The sequence below is a fragment of the Pseudogymnoascus verrucosus genome (assembly GCF_001662655.1).
Source record: "Pseudogymnoascus verrucosus strain UAMH 10579 unplaced genomic scaffold scaffold_45, whole genome shotgun sequence".
Lineage (NCBI taxonomy): Eukaryota > Fungi > Ascomycota > Leotiomycetes > Thelebolales > Thelebolaceae > Pseudogymnoascus > Pseudogymnoascus verrucosus.
This window is the reverse complement of record NW_017263696.1, coordinates 1-14,410: the sequence shown is the minus strand read 5'-3', so window position 1 is coordinate 14,410 and position 14,410 is coordinate 1. Positions and strand designations below refer to the sequence as shown.

The window sequence follows — 14,410 nt, the reverse complement described above, 5'->3', positions numbered from 1 at the left end:
ATCTCACTTCGAAGTCGAGGTTTTGTTATTTCATAATTTGCTCTTAGAAATTTTGCTACTAGAAACTCTAAATGTAGACAACATTTAAAACCGCTGCCCTGACAACCTTGACAATACATAGTCCCATTTATTTATTTAATATGACCCTAAAACACGCTCTCTTAATATTAATCCTAACTTACCTATTGCCGGGCTAATTTTAGCTGCATCTCCAATCTTAAACAGCTCTGCGGCAATCGCAAAGCAGCGCCTTACACCCGGCCGAATCATTGATCGAAGGCATGGATCATTTGCTCCTTTGAAGCATGCCATGGTTGTAATAAAAAGACTAGATACGGAACAGATCCGTTAGCACTAGGCACCTTTTATAACATCTAGGAGCCATTTAAAAAGTGTCAAGCTTACTTAGCATAAATGCTCCAGGGGTTATGTGGACAGTTAGGTACCAGTGATGCCGCGGTTATGACGAAACCGAAGTAAGACTCGAAAAACCGTCCACAGTGAGCTATTGGTGCTGCTTCTAATTTTTCGGTGCTGATGACACTGTGAACTGCTGGCCAATAAATACCTGCCAAACATAGGTAATATTGCATCTGGAGAAATCCAGTCATAGCCATGACACTCGAAGTCGGGGAAGAGCTCAGATTCTGAACAAAATTGTCAGGAGGTGGTACGGTCACATCATGGTGCCCAAAACGTATACTTGAAGGAAGGTGACTGTGCCAGGTATCAAGTTGGTATGTGAGCTCCATGGCGACGACTGGAGAATAGCGCTCTTGGCCTTGGGAAACTATTACGGAGGTGGTGCAGCGGCGAATCATGCGGCACATGGCAATTTGGGCTAGAAAGTAGGCCTTAAGAGTGTCCGAGGGCATTCCAAAGCTTTGGGTAGGTCGCATGCTGTATAGTAATTTCCGCTGGTCCTCGCGACATGGCTGCCAAGAGGTCTGTACTCCTGGGAGGAGGATACGATCGTCAAATTTCCATATATTGCTTTCAGGCATATCAATGTGGTATGAAAGGTCGCTAGTAATACAGTATCAGCATTAATCACAAACTGAAAACGATCCGGAACATCGGACCTTTCAATAAGGAGTATCGACCAAAATGATCGTCTAAGAATATCGCTCTGCCTTTCATCATCCTCAAAAAGTCGACTAATCCTCGAATTAGCTAGAGCTAGACCATTAATATAGCGACGTTGATACGTACCACTTGAGTATGGCTTGGGCCTTCGAGGACGCCATGAGAATGTAATCATGAGCCTGGCATGGTTTTGCTATAAAGCAATAGTATACACTTAGAAGAACGAGGCACTGGACGCTCGCCAAACTAAACTCAAAATGCACATTAGGAAGCATGCAAAGGGCTCTGCTGATATATCGGGAGTCAGGTCGTGTGTCGTAGGCTGATGTAAGTGATGGGCATTGTGCGATAGAGCCAACGGCACACACGAGCAGCAAAAGACAAGCATCCGACGATGGATTAAGTGGGCTGCTAAGCTTCTCAAGATAAAAGTCAAAGGTTTCTGACGAAAAAATAGGGTACCAATGATGCATCTTATCATAGAAAGCCCCGAACACCCTAAGTACTTAAGTAGGAGCCCATTTAATTATCGTCGGTCCTCACTAACCTTATTGCATCCTCATATTGAAATTCGAGGTCAAGCGCTTCATTTGGAGCAGACAACGCAGAAATATCAGTTCTCTCCTTGGCTACCAGCTGAGCCGCAAGCCTAGGATTGAGGTCGAGCAAGCACATCATCGACGGGGTCTGGATTGTCATAAACGGGAATTCCTTTCTCCATTGTCGGCTAATGATAGATTCGTCGAGTGGATAGTCCCGTAATGGTGGCAATTCGGGAAGGTATCCAGGAGGCCTTTCAAATATTCTAGCTTCTTGGCCAATAAGCCGTACGGATACCAGGCCATAAAGATGATCTAAGCGCTCCTGTATTCCAGCGATCCCTTCATCATGCCTACAAGGCGAACAATTTTTAGCAAGCTTACTCTGTGAGAATTGGGACAGGCATTACCTCGAAAGAGGTGGAGGAGCCACACTCGGATAGGTGCATTGTATATCATGGCTCTCACAAAATGAGCACATTGGCTTTTGTTTATCGCACCTTGTCCTCCGAGATCGGCACACATCGCATGCGACTGTGACTCGTCGTCTTGCATTATAGGCTTCAGCCATTATCGCCAGAGATTGATGTTCTAGTTGCAGTTATTTGTATTAGTGCTCGTGGTGGATGCTACTTGTGGTTAAATACAGGACGAAGTTGAGCTGACCCTGCCCCCTACCTACGTCAAGGCCACCAAATTCTATGGGGCTGCGGCCTTACTTATGGTGTGGCCTACCCCGCGTTTTCGGTCGGCACATTCTAAACCCAGGGCTCTCGCTAACAAATTGCCTCATACAGTAAACTAAACCGAAGGAATAATCTTGTAGGCGAGTCACTCACTTGGAATAATGAGGTCCACTAGGGAACCTTAACTTATGAAATGGACGAAAGCGCCATATAATTACCACAACCAGTAGAATCTACCGTTGTCCCCAACCTCCGGTACTTTGTTTTTGGATTGGGAAGCAGCAAATATCAGCTTCGTTGTTGTTGTTGATCGCTCACTGACAAGCGGGAGCGCTCAACGCCTTGGCTTTGTTGGCAAAGCAGATGAAACACTAAGATCCGATCGCAATTGGAGAATGTGGAAAGAGAATATTTTAACTCACTTAGGAGATTCTCTCAGTCGAGAACAGCTACATTCACGTCAATTGAAATATGAGGCGGAGATCGAATTAGTGGATGCAGCAGAAAAATATGGAAACCCGGACTGTGCACACGGAACTCTACAAGTCGCAATCAACGCAGGCCCGAGGCCAAGTCTACTACGCTCCCATATGCGATACCCAAGGAATTGACGAAGGGTGGTATACAACGTGGCAGCTTGAATAGTGCCTTGTCCCTAACGTATCTGCATATTGAGTTTGGTCAGAAGAACGCGGATGATTCATTCAAATACGAAAGTGGGGATCATATCGCCGTCTGGCCAGTAAATCCCAACCAAGAAGTTTAAAAGCTTATCCAATTATTCGGATGGGATGGGCGCAAGCTCCATTCTGCTATCAATATTAGATCAACAGTGACAGTCGATGGGGAGTCTACCTATACAAATCTCTTTCCCGGCGGCAACGAGACGGGAAATCCTACTCACAGATTGTCTTGATATATGCGAACCTGTCTCACAAGAGTCTGTAACTCTCCTCGCTCATTTGCGCCAAATGATTCCTCAAAAAGGAAGCTGAAGAATCTCATAAACGACAACGTTCCTGGGCCTCACAGTCAACAGTTTCTGGACTATTGGAAGGTTAATGAAGTTTGCTAACTCGGAGGATATGACGGTATGGCCTTTGACACTGTTTACCTTGCTTGTGCAGTTGCTTCCAAAGTTGCAATCTCGCTATTTTTCTATTGCATCTTCTCCTAAGTCCTCCCCCCATCGGATAGCAATCACAGTCGGCGTTGTGAATGAGCAGATTGCTGGCACAGAAGAGAGGTTCTACGGCTTAACAACAAATTACCTCATTGACTTACACCGACAGCTCCGATCTGAGACACAACACGTACTACGGCTAATCGTTCTAACATGCCAGTTGTGTTTCCGAATGCAGGTAAAGTTCTCGCCCATATCCGCACCTCCGCCCTCCGCCTCCCACTAGATATTTGAAAACCCATCATCATGGTTGGGCCCGGTAGCGGCATTGCACCCTTCCGAGCTTTTGTGCAAGAACGCGCTGGTCTCGCCGCCGAAGGCTTCACCATTGGGCCGGTGCTACTCTTCTTCGGTTGCCGGTCTTCCTCTTAGAACTTCCTCTATGCGGACGAATGGGAAAATTGCAAAAGGGAGCACAAATTTTTTAACATCGACTGCGCGTTTTCGAGAGATGGCGAACAGAAAGTTTATGTGCAGGATCAATTTCGAGAGAGGGGCAGGGAGGCGAGGAGATTGGTTGTGGAACAGGGCGCGGCGTTCTACATTTGTGGTAGTACGAAGATGGCTAAAGATGTTAAGGAAGTGCTTATTGGGAGTCTAACGGATTCTACGTGGGACAAAGAGAGGGCGGTTCGGTATGTAAATCAGATGAAGAAAGAGCATCTTTTCCAGGAGGATACATAGACGTAGAGCCCATTAGATTATGGTTAATTTATGCAAATAAAATAATGTTACATTGTTTTTACAGCCCGCATATAATATCAAAAACCGCGCATGAGATGTTCAGGTGCGTCTACAAATTTAGCCATCGGCTCGCAGAGGCCCAAAACGCATTAGCCATCTTCTCTTTGTCACGGAGGTCGTAAGTGCCGTCTACAATTCTGTCACAGCAGAGAAAGGCGTCGGCGAGCCCCGTGGCACACACCAAGGCGTACGATCTGCCCGTTTTGTACATACGAGTCCTTATCCGGGCTGTGGAACGGGATCTGGTTTCCGGGGAGGAGGAACTCCGCACCCAGCGGATGCACCCATGAAAACCGCACGCCGTCGTTCCAGGCGGCGCCTATGCGAAAGCACTCCTTAAAGTTGCCCGGATATGTTGTCTTGGCTCGGTTTAGACCCTCGTCGCTAGCAGAGCAGAACATTGGGGGGGGGTTTTTTTTCTTTTAGGCCGTGATGACGGCCTGTTGCCGTTGTTTTACCTCTTCACTGTCTGGATCGCGGTTCCTGATAGTCTAGCCCATGAAGATGATGTCGACGTCGCAACGGATGGCCCACTTTATTGCCTGCCCACTATGGATGTTAATGAATGGAATCCAGGATAATCTAGAACAAATACTCGATTATAAATATATAGCCTAGCAACGTACTGTGAATATACAGTATGGTAACATCCTATGCTACCCATTAGCTCAAAGTATGTCATGTCTGGAGTAGAAGTCCACATCTGCTCCCACCCTCCAATATCGCCGTCCAATCCCCCCTCGCCATCCTTGGCAGGGTCAACTCCACAAAGCAAGTAAGCTTTAGGCCAAGCTTCTGGCGCTCCCGCTCTCCTTGACGGACCTTGTCGGATTTAAAGTACCTTTTTCCAATCTTGCTTTCGGTCTTTCGGGTCCTTCGGGTCCTTCGGGAAATACTAGCAGCGAGTATACTCATACGCGTAGTCGAAGTCGGGGTGTGCCGGATAATACTAATTCTCCGGCGGCCCCTCTCTGTCTCCACGTGCGAGGCAACAATGGGTATTGAAATACCACTTGACCCCGAAAGACACGAATTCATGCGCTATAACAATTATTGGGTTGTATAATACCGAATATCGCTGTGTCGTTTGATAGATGCATTTTCGGTAAATCTCGCTCTCTAACCTAGTTAACCCAAGTATTTAAGGACGCATCTACCCGTAAACAAGTAAACATCTATCTACTGAGAATTTCCATCGACAAAACCCAACTAGCAACATTGACTCCCAAACCAAGCCATGGCTTCCGCTGGCCCCAAGATCGGTGTCATCATCTGCAGCGCCCGCACACCACGCGCCTGTCCGCAGATTGCCAACTTCATCATCGAAACAATCAAACCCGCCAGCCTACCTACGCCGTCTAATCTCCAGCCGCCATCCCTTACAGTGATCGATCTCCAAGAATGGAACCTCCCCATGTTCAACGAATCTGCCGTCCCCTCCCAGATTCACTCTTACACCGAGTACGACCACGCCCACACCCAGAGCTGGAGTCGGGAAATCCAGCGCTACGACGCCTTCATCTTCGTGACCCCTCAGTACAACTGGGGTTACCCAGCGGTAGTCAAGAACGCCATTGATTACCTATTCCATGAGTGGAAAGGCAAGGCGGCCATGATTGTGAGCTATGGCGGGCATGGCGGCGGCAAGGCCAATGCGCAGCTGAAGCAGGTGCTCCAGGGGGTACGAATGAGACCGATCGAGAAGACGATCGGGCTGGCGTTTCCAACTAAAGAGCTTCTAGTGAAGGCTTCGAGTGGGGGAGACTTAGAGCTGGTTAGTGGTAGCGGAACGTGGAGCGCTCAGGGGGGGAGTATCATCGAGGCTTACAAGGAGCTCTTGGAGGCGGTATCTGCAGATGTTGTTTCTCTATGAAATCTGAACTAGAATTCTCCTCACAAACTAGGCCCCACTTGTATTCGATTGGATTTGATATCATAGAAGGAGAATATTTGAATATAAATGCTGGCCTAGAGAGTGACGGTCGACTTGATTAAAATTTATAAGAGGCCGAAACATTAAGTCTATTATTCCCTAAAGCCCGTTAGAAGATTAAGCTTAGTCCCGTATACTTCACAGGTGCATCAAATCTTTGCAAAGCCACATATTACAGTACAGTATGTATAATGCAGTATTCTGAAGTAGACGAGGCCATAAACCAGATAACTCCAAAAGACTTGTTAGAAGTCAGCCCCCTACTTCATACCACTTCATCATCATCCATATGCAGCTGGTAAAACGATAGGCGTACATCCACTAGCAAATAACAGTTGAACAAGCAATAAGATATTGGAAATAGAGTTTCCCAGACTCACCGCTAAACATGTCTACACCCCGCTACAGATGCAATATCCGTCTCTGTCTCACAAGTTGGGGTTGGGAGCTGGGAGGGGGCCCTGCATATGTTCGCCCAACGGCCTTGGGATGGCTTGCTTGGATACAGATTAATTTTCTGTCTCAGGTCAGCTCGAGATCAGTACATATAATCCGCATCTTTTATTCCGTACGAGTAACGCCCTTCGCCATCTCGATTTAAAGCAAATCCCAACAAGAGATGTTTTGTCTCAGCTCAGCTCAGCTCTAGGCCTGTTGACATTTATTATATTTTTCATTCTATACGACCAACCAACTCTCTTCCTCATCTTAGTTTAAATCCGAATCCCAAGCGAACTACACATCTACAAAAGGATACTCTACCTCGATATCTACAGCTTTTCATCGCCCAACATCAAAGCACCATATCCCAACAAGCAGTCTATTTCCAGCACACCAACACCTCCTCCCAAGTCCTACAAAAATGCACTTCTCCGCGCTCGCAGCCCTCGTCAGCACCCTGTCCGCCCTAGCATCAGCTACCCCAACACCAGATCTATCAGACGCCGAACTGGAGAAGCCTGCAGTTGCCCCCCTCGCTGTCTAGACAGAACGCACCATCTCCCTCCATATAAAGCAATATATCCCAAAACTCACTCAGTTTCCAACACACCCACAACAACGCCTCCCCACTCCCACAAAAAAAAATGCACTTCTCCGGACTCACAACCATCATCATCAGCACTCTCTCCACCCTAGTCGCCGCACAGGAAGTGCCAGCGGTCAGGATCTGCAAGAACGCGAATTATGAAGATTGCCTTGACATAAAAGCCACAGGGGGGTACTGTGGTAAGTTCCCGTACCAAGGAATCCAGGATCCAGCTATTATGCTCTCCATTCTCTCTCGGGAATACATAGATACATACCATATTTCTCGACTAACATCAGCCCAAAGGATCTCTACGGCCCATGGAATGATTCCATATCCTCAGTCAAGATCCTCAGTCCCGCGCTAGGAATCTGCGGATTCCACAAGTAAGTCCGCCCGCCGCCCGCCCCATAAACCAACCTGCTTTGATCAGGCCTACCTACTCTGCCAGAGCTACAAATGCAAGGGACCGCGATTGTAGGGGCCCCTATTTCACGATTGATTATCTCACCCCCGTCGACGATGTTCAGCGGTACGCCGGGTTCAATGAGCAGATTGGCTCGTTCCTATGTACGGGGATCGTGGAGTGATGCTTTGTTTACTTGGTTGGACTGAAGTAGGCGCGCGGCGGTGAAAGGAGCACCACCACGTGTCAGTCTACCTCACTACCTCTAGAGTCGGAGTGCAATATGATGCGTATCCATGATATCAGGTTGAAGGACTCTCAGAACCCCAAGCTGACACCACCTCCTTGCCTATCAACGAGTTGTTCTATGACTTCTCCTGGACACATACGCTATCTCACTCCACGAGCGCATACACACACACCACGAGACAAACACCATCACTAACGCAAATGTTCATCGCAAACATAAACACAAACACCAAAATCAAAGATCATAAATCCATCGATTTCATCTATACCTCCATCCCATGCATGCATGCGTCTAACTCCCCTCCCCTAGTCCTGTGAACTGTATCCCCAACTCAACTCAGCTCCTCGTATCATCTCTCATCTCTCCAAATCTCTCATTTCATCCCATCACTCTTCGAGCGTTAGATCTATATCTACACCCTCCTCCCCCTCCCAACCAGCTCTTCAGGGCCTCGTTGGAAAAGCAGAATCCTCAAATCTCAATATCCCCACAGCCCAAACCCAAAAACTGAAACATAAAATCCAAACAAAAATCATGGAAAACTTTCATCCAACCAACCCATACCCCCATACCCAAAGCCAAACCCCCCAAAAATCCAAAAGAACCCCCACCAACCCAACCCATAAGTCCCCATAAACCGTAAAAATCCATAAATCCATAATCCAGGAAGTCAAAACGCCCAAAAAAAATCACAAAATAACCACACCACCCCCAACCAAACCCCAACCCAACCTCATAAAAAAATCATCACTCCCCTTTCTCACTCCTCACCACCCCAGCAAAGTCATCGTCAGCACAAACCATCCCCCATCAAACCTCGCCACCAACTCAACGCACACCGCAAAGTCGATAGTCTACCTAACATCCAACTGAAAAGGCTTAAACCTCCCCCCCACACACGCACACCTCGGACACCTCCTCCTCGCCCCCTGCCCCGCCATCAGGACATCAACACACATCTGACAAAGCCCACACACACACTCCGTGCACGCATAGCTCTCTCGGAGTAAACTAACGCCCTGGCACGCGGCGCAGTAGATTTGTACGTTCGCTCCGCCCGAGGGGTGGGGTGGGATATTCTGGAGGCCGGGGAGGCGGTTGGTTTGACCCCTGTCAGGACCGTTGCTGGGGTCGCTATTAGGACCGCGATGGTCGTGAGGGATGCGATGGTCCGGACGCTCGGGTGTGGGGATCGTCTCGACGCTCGGGAGGGCGGGGGGGGAGAAGTTATAAGCTGGGGGTGTGAGAGCTTGTTGGAGGGGCGAGGCGGTGTAGGCCTGCATCTGTGCTGGCGGGAGTGACGACCTCGGCGCGCTGAGGGGGGATGCGGGAAGCTGCGTTGTGTTAGTCTCTCTTCTTCGCCAATCTTGGGTGGGGGGTACAAAAACATACAGGCGTCCTATCCTCCCCAACATCACTAGTCGCACTCGTCGCCGCATCCAACAAATCCTCCCACCTCTTCCCATACCCAAACCCCGACGGCTCAGCACTCATAGCCTTCCTCTCATAGCTCCCCCTCCTCATATGCCCCAACCCCATCCCATCACGGCTCTTATGTCTCTTATGCGGCGGCTCCCTCGCGTGCCTACTAAGCGACTGTTTGCGCGGTCTCGCATGCCCCTGCGGTGGTCGGATAGGTGGGAGTGTTGAAGAGCGGTTGGGGGGGGAGTGCGAGAGGAGTGCGGAGAGACGGTCGTTTTGGCGTGGGAGGGGCGTGTATGGGGATGAGGTGGGGTGGTCGAGGCGTCGGAGGGGGGGGAGCTCGATGGAGGAGAGCATGCTGCGGGGGTGGTGGAGTTCGGTGTCGGAGTGCCATTCCTGGGAAGGGGGTGTGAGTAATTGCCTGATACTAGAAGTACTAGATGGGGAATGTATTGGAAGAGGACCTGGGGGACAAGAAGCGTACCATATCAGAATCCCATTCCGGCTCGACTTTATGAGTATGCAACTGCGCGAGTGCCGCCGCAGCATTAGCAATCGGTGGCACAGAGGTGTATTCTTCGATATTCCTCGGTGTCCCTGGACCACTAGACGAAGCGTAGTGATTGCGCTCATGCGCGTGTGCTATAGCTACATTAGCTTTATGACGTGGGATTGAGAGATTGAGAGGGTAGCGACGCACCTGTCGACGAAAGCGACTGCTGCTGCGCCTGCTGCTGCTGCTGCTGCTGCTGCGCGGGCTGCGGTCTCTCCGACGGCGGGGTATTAATCATAAGCTGGAAGCTCTCCTCGGTCGCCGGCAGCTTCGAGATGTAATGTTCCGGGTGCGCGCGACGGATGTGCTCCTGCATCGAGCGATATCGTTTTTCCTGCGAAACAAAAGCATGGTCAGCGATGTAATTCTCGGTCGTCATGGGAGCTAGAAGCTATCGAGGAGCTATCGAAGAGCAATGAGGAACGGGCGCAGAAACTCACCCCGAGACACCTCTTCCGACACCCCGAACCATCATGATTGCGCAGCGGACAAACAACCTCATTCGTTGCGTCGGCGAGGGGGAAGGACGACGTGAGTGCAGAGCGCTGGGGCGGCATGGTGGCGGCAGCGACGGCGAGGGTCCCCACCATGCGGAGCGCTGGAGCTTGGGCTGGGAAGTTGTGAGAGTTGTGTACGTCGTATACTCGGGATTGTGCGAGTTGTGCGCGGCGCTTGGTGGGTGGTGGTGGCGGCGATAGGGCGAGGATGGCGATAAGAGGTGTTGTGAAGCGAGGGCGGGGTGGATGTAGGAGAGAGGAGCTGAGAGGTTTGGGGGGATTGAGGGTTTAGAGATGAGAGGTGAGGGTTTGAAGAGGAAGTGAAGCTTCTCGGATAGATGGATGGTGGGTGTGATGGGAGGTATAGTAGGTGCGAGGGAATGGTCGGGGCAGGTTCAGCTCTGTGTGTGTTGTTTCGGGGGAAAGAAGGTAGAGCAAGCTGAGGAGTGGTCGGGGAGGTAGGTTCGTAGGTAAGTAAGCTCTTGGGTTGTGTCTGTGTGGTGGTAGTGGGAGAGGTGGGTGGGTGGTGGGCGGTGGGTAGGGCGGAAGGGGAGTGAGTGAGTGAGAGGAGGAGGAGGAGGATTGGGGGCGGGGGTGAGAGGTAGGAAGGTGTGTGTATGTGTGTATGTATGTATGTGTGTGCGTGGGATGATGTAGAGGATGAGGGACGAGGTACTCTAACTGGGCGAAGTACCTGGATGGGGGGAGGAGGAGGAGAGGTACACTTAGGTTAGACTTCTTTCGAGGTACTAACTATTAGAGGTTGTTAGAGGTCGTTAGAGGTACTAATTTAGAGGTAGTTGACTCGAGGATGTAGGCGTGGGAGTCGTGTAATTGGGTAGAAGGGGAAGATTTGGTAGGACTAGTAGGGTAGTTGTAGTAGTGTAAGTGTAAGTATAGTAGTTTTAGTAGCAGTTTAGTAGTAGTTTAGTTAGTTTAGTTAGGATAGTATGCACGAGTAAGAGCAAAAGATTGGTAGCAGAGAGGTCTACAGACGAGTATTCGAGTCGTCGAGTGTGGCCGACCGAGTACTTCGAGTATCGTCGAGTATCGTCGAGTTACGGGAGTAGTGTCTGGTAGAGTAGAGGTGGTAAGTGGTAGGTACCACATAGAGTGACCCAAGCCAGCAACGAAACCAAAACAAGAACAAAAACAAGCAAGAAACTGTGCTGTGGCAGGTAAGGGCCCGTGGGTGCATACGGTAATCATACCGAAGTGGTAATAATGCTAGGTAGCTCGGCAAGATGGTTCAGATTAATGTGTATGTTGATGTGTGTGTTAATGTGCTACTGTTACTGTATTAGGGTGAGTATTGGATGTTTAGGAAGCAAGGAAGGGTGGTTGTAAGGTAGCATTGAGTGAGCAGAGTAGGGTCATGAGTGAGGGTATAAGGGCAGGAAGAGCAGGAAGGGGAAAAGGGTGCAGGGAAGGGTCTTCTTTCCCCTCTTAGTCCTGTTAGAGTACCACTTACCACTATAGTCCATAGTCGAGCTGTATTTATTCTATGGTAGACTAATATAGTCGAGTCTGTAGCATCGTATATGTACCACTCTAGATGAACACACGACACGAACACGCACGGTACTTGGATGAAGACTGCCGTGTCGTGTCCCCTCTTGTCGTCCGTCGATAGTCGATAGGTGGCTGTAAGTATCTCGAGTGGGAGCTATGTTATCGTAGCTATGGGCCAAACAAAGCTATACTACTCGTAAGTACCCTACCTAAACAATCCCATAGCCACCTCCGTACACATCCCAAATCCCACTTCTCCCTCTCCTACCCACAATCCTATATCTACCGTAGACATATACTCGGCATCCCCGTCCGTTTCACAACAAAGCTCTCCGTTCGCAGCTACCCCCGTGTGTGTGTGGTTCAATCGTGGGTGTTCTCCCAGCCAGTTGTTGTACAGTACCTCCGAGCTCCCCCAAGCTCCGTCTTATCCACCGATAAACCACATGGGATAAAAGCAACCCAGTGAAGGGGGAGGGGTAGCTAGCTACCAAAAGTACCCTTCCACTCACTGGCTCAGAACGGAGAAACTCGACGGTCGGATGATGATATGCCCCTGCCCCCTTAACCAATCACTGTGCTCTGATTGAATAAAAGAAGCGAAAGAGAGACATGGAAGTACCGAGGGGAGTGGGTGTACACAGGAAGTACCCCGAGTCAGATACATAGCGCATGATGACGCTTGTGTTTGAGAAGAGAGGAGGAACAACTCAAACCCGCAGTAGATGGATGGGTAGGTAGGATAGCTGGGAGGAGCTGAGGAGCTGGTTGGGATGGGATAGCTAAGCTATACGATAGATCCTGCGCCTCATCCTCAATAATCGTATATAACTATAAAAATATAACCTATCCTGAACAAACAAACCTCTCACTCCAACAAAACGACCTATCTCCCACTCTCGCTCTTAACAATCAATCAATCAAATCAATTAATCAGATTACAACTAACCCCGCCCTCCAATCGAGTCATCCATCCACCACTCACTCAACACGACAACCCCCCCACGGCATCCCAATTGGCTACACCAGAAAAACTCTCCTAATCAAGCTTTGCCCCTCACCGCCTGTTCTGTTCGAGTCGAGTGGTCGAGTGGTCGAGTGAGTCCAGCTGGAGCTGGACCTAGAGCTCTGTCAATGGACGCACGTGATACATAAAGAATTTTCAGGATGGTTGTGATCACGTGGTTATTTGGATGATGGTCACGTGGAATATATGACCACAACAGCAGTTTCTCACCTTATTGTTTCTCGAATAAATCGTATAGTAAGAGAGTGAGGAGGAAGGGGGTTAAAACTGGTGATGCATCCCGCCCTACACGCACCAGTTAGTCATTTCATTTCATCTCATCTCATCTCATTCCATCTTTCTCCCATCTCCCCCCCCCCACCCCCTTCACCACCACCAAAACAACAAAACCAAACCCCCCAAGCCATCAAGCCGGGGAAAGATAGACTTTCTCACCTCAGACCAACACTCCACCCTCCCCCTCTTTCTAAACCTCTCCTCCTCCTCCGTACTAACAACCCTCCCCCCCATAATCGTAACCCTCACCACCCCATCCAGCATCCCTAGCTCATACAACCGTATGGCAGCCCGGATGTTGGGGTGTTGCTCGATGGCCCAGTAGTGGCGGCTGGTGGGGTCGAGGTGGCTCTTTAGACGGGCCATGCGGGCGATTATTGAGAGGCGGTTGGGGAGGGGGAGGAAGGGGAGGAGGGAGGAGGAGTAGGGTGTGTATTTTTGCATGGTGGGTGGTGTTGTGGTTGTGGTGGTCGTGGTGGTCGTGGTGAAGTGAATATCTGTTACATAGGAAGAGAGGGAAGGTGTTCACATTGATAAAAGGAGGTTGGTGGGTAGTTAGTTATAGCTAGCTCGTAGAGAATCGTATGATACTATTTCTCACCTGGATTTAGTAGTAGTAGGTAATCGTATGATACTATTTCTCACGTGGATTTAGTAAATAGACGGCCTTACTTATGCAGTTGTTGTTATAGCTATAGTAACTAGAGAAAACAATATGGTGAAAGAAGGGTAAAGAGTTTATTATAAATCCCCCCATCCCCCTACTCATTATCCACCTTCTACCCTTCCATAACAGGAAACCTCATCACAAACCTTAGTAGGTATTATCTCACGGAGAATCGTATGATACATTATTTACCACGTAGATTTAATAGAAACTCATTCACTTCATTAACCCCAATCGCCCCTACAAATCTCTAACCAAGATTCACCGGAAACGAATCCCACCCCACGCACCCCTCCTCACCAGTGTTCGGCACGGATACCAATATACCCGTAGTATCCGGGTATATCCTCGAGTATATACCTACCCGGCGATATTTGAAGAGTATCCGGCGTATCCGGATACTCTCGAGTATATATCCGGATACATGCCAAGAGTAGCCAAGCATAGCTAAGGCTTCTTTTTACAGACGTCGTCTTAACGTTATGCTTAAACTATAGCCTTATAAGCATACTAATATCCTTAATATCTAGTTATTACCTATTACTTAGGCTATTTAGTAGTTCTAGTAACCTCTATAGCCTTAGAACAAGTATTTAGTAATA

General features: G+C 49.1%; 6 protein-coding genes across 6 annotated transcripts; 3 read left to right on the top strand and 3 right to left on the bottom strand.

Moving 5' to 3' along the window:
* Window positions 1–40: 40 nt before the first annotated feature.
* VE01_08091 (uncharacterized protein) lies at window positions 41–2,074 on the bottom strand (the record flags this gene model as incomplete). Its single annotated transcript, XM_018277519.2, has 6 exons — window positions 41–328; window positions 406–1,026; window positions 1,083–1,157; window positions 1,213–1,584; window positions 1,634–1,978; window positions 2,010–2,074. The coding sequence occupies 6 exons, from the start codon at window positions 2,072–2,074 to the stop codon at window positions 136–138; spliced, it is 1,671 nt and encodes a 556-aa protein (XP_018127530.2). The 3' UTR covers window positions 41–135.
* Window positions 2,075–3,740: 1,666 nt separating this feature from the next.
* On the top strand, window positions 3,741–4,178 carry NCP1_3 (NADPH-cytochrome P450 reductase; the record flags this gene model as incomplete). Its single annotated transcript, XM_018277518.1, has 2 exons — window positions 3,741–3,853; window positions 3,905–4,178. The coding sequence occupies 2 exons, from the start codon at window positions 3,741–3,743 to the stop codon at window positions 4,176–4,178; spliced, it is 387 nt and encodes a 128-aa protein (XP_018127529.1).
* Window positions 4,179–4,287: 109 nt separating this feature from the next.
* On the bottom strand, window positions 4,288–5,108 carry VE01_08089 (uncharacterized protein; the record flags this gene model as incomplete). The annotated part of the gene is made up of 2 exons (XM_018277517.2): window positions 4,420–5,108; window positions 4,288–4,367 (listed from the first exon to the last, which is right to left on the bottom strand). The coding sequence occupies exons 1-2, from the start codon at window positions 4,637–4,639 to the stop codon at window positions 4,288–4,290; spliced, it is 300 nt and encodes a 99-aa protein (XP_018127443.1). The 5' UTR covers window positions 4,640–5,108.
* A 95-nt stretch (window positions 5,109–5,203) lies between these two features.
* On the top strand, window positions 5,204–6,259 carry VE01_08088 (uncharacterized protein). Its single transcript, XM_018277516.2, has one exon. The coding sequence runs from the start codon at window positions 5,476–5,478 to the stop codon at window positions 6,109–6,111; it is 636 nt and encodes a 211-aa protein (XP_018127444.1). The 5' UTR covers window positions 5,204–5,475; the 3' UTR covers window positions 6,112–6,259.
* A 774-nt stretch (window positions 6,260–7,033) lies between these two features.
* On the top strand, window positions 7,034–7,788 carry VE01_08087 (uncharacterized protein; the record flags this gene model as incomplete). The annotated part of the gene is made up of 3 exons (XM_018277515.1): window positions 7,034–7,150; window positions 7,505–7,584; window positions 7,650–7,788. The coding sequence occupies 3 exons, from the start codon at window positions 7,034–7,036 to the stop codon at window positions 7,786–7,788; spliced, it is 336 nt and encodes a 111-aa protein (XP_018127440.1).
* Window positions 7,789–8,439: 651 nt separating this feature from the next.
* VE01_08086 (uncharacterized protein) lies at window positions 8,440–10,853 on the bottom strand. Its single transcript, XM_018277514.2, has 5 exons — window positions 10,270–10,853; window positions 9,977–10,163; window positions 9,761–9,918; window positions 9,247–9,672; window positions 8,440–9,188 (listed from the first exon to the last, which is right to left on the bottom strand). The coding sequence occupies exons 1-5, from the start codon at window positions 10,417–10,419 to the stop codon at window positions 8,709–8,711; spliced, it is 1,401 nt and encodes a 466-aa protein (XP_018127450.2). The 5' UTR covers window positions 10,420–10,853; the 3' UTR covers window positions 8,440–8,708.
* Window positions 10,854–14,410: the final 3,557 nt, after the last annotated feature.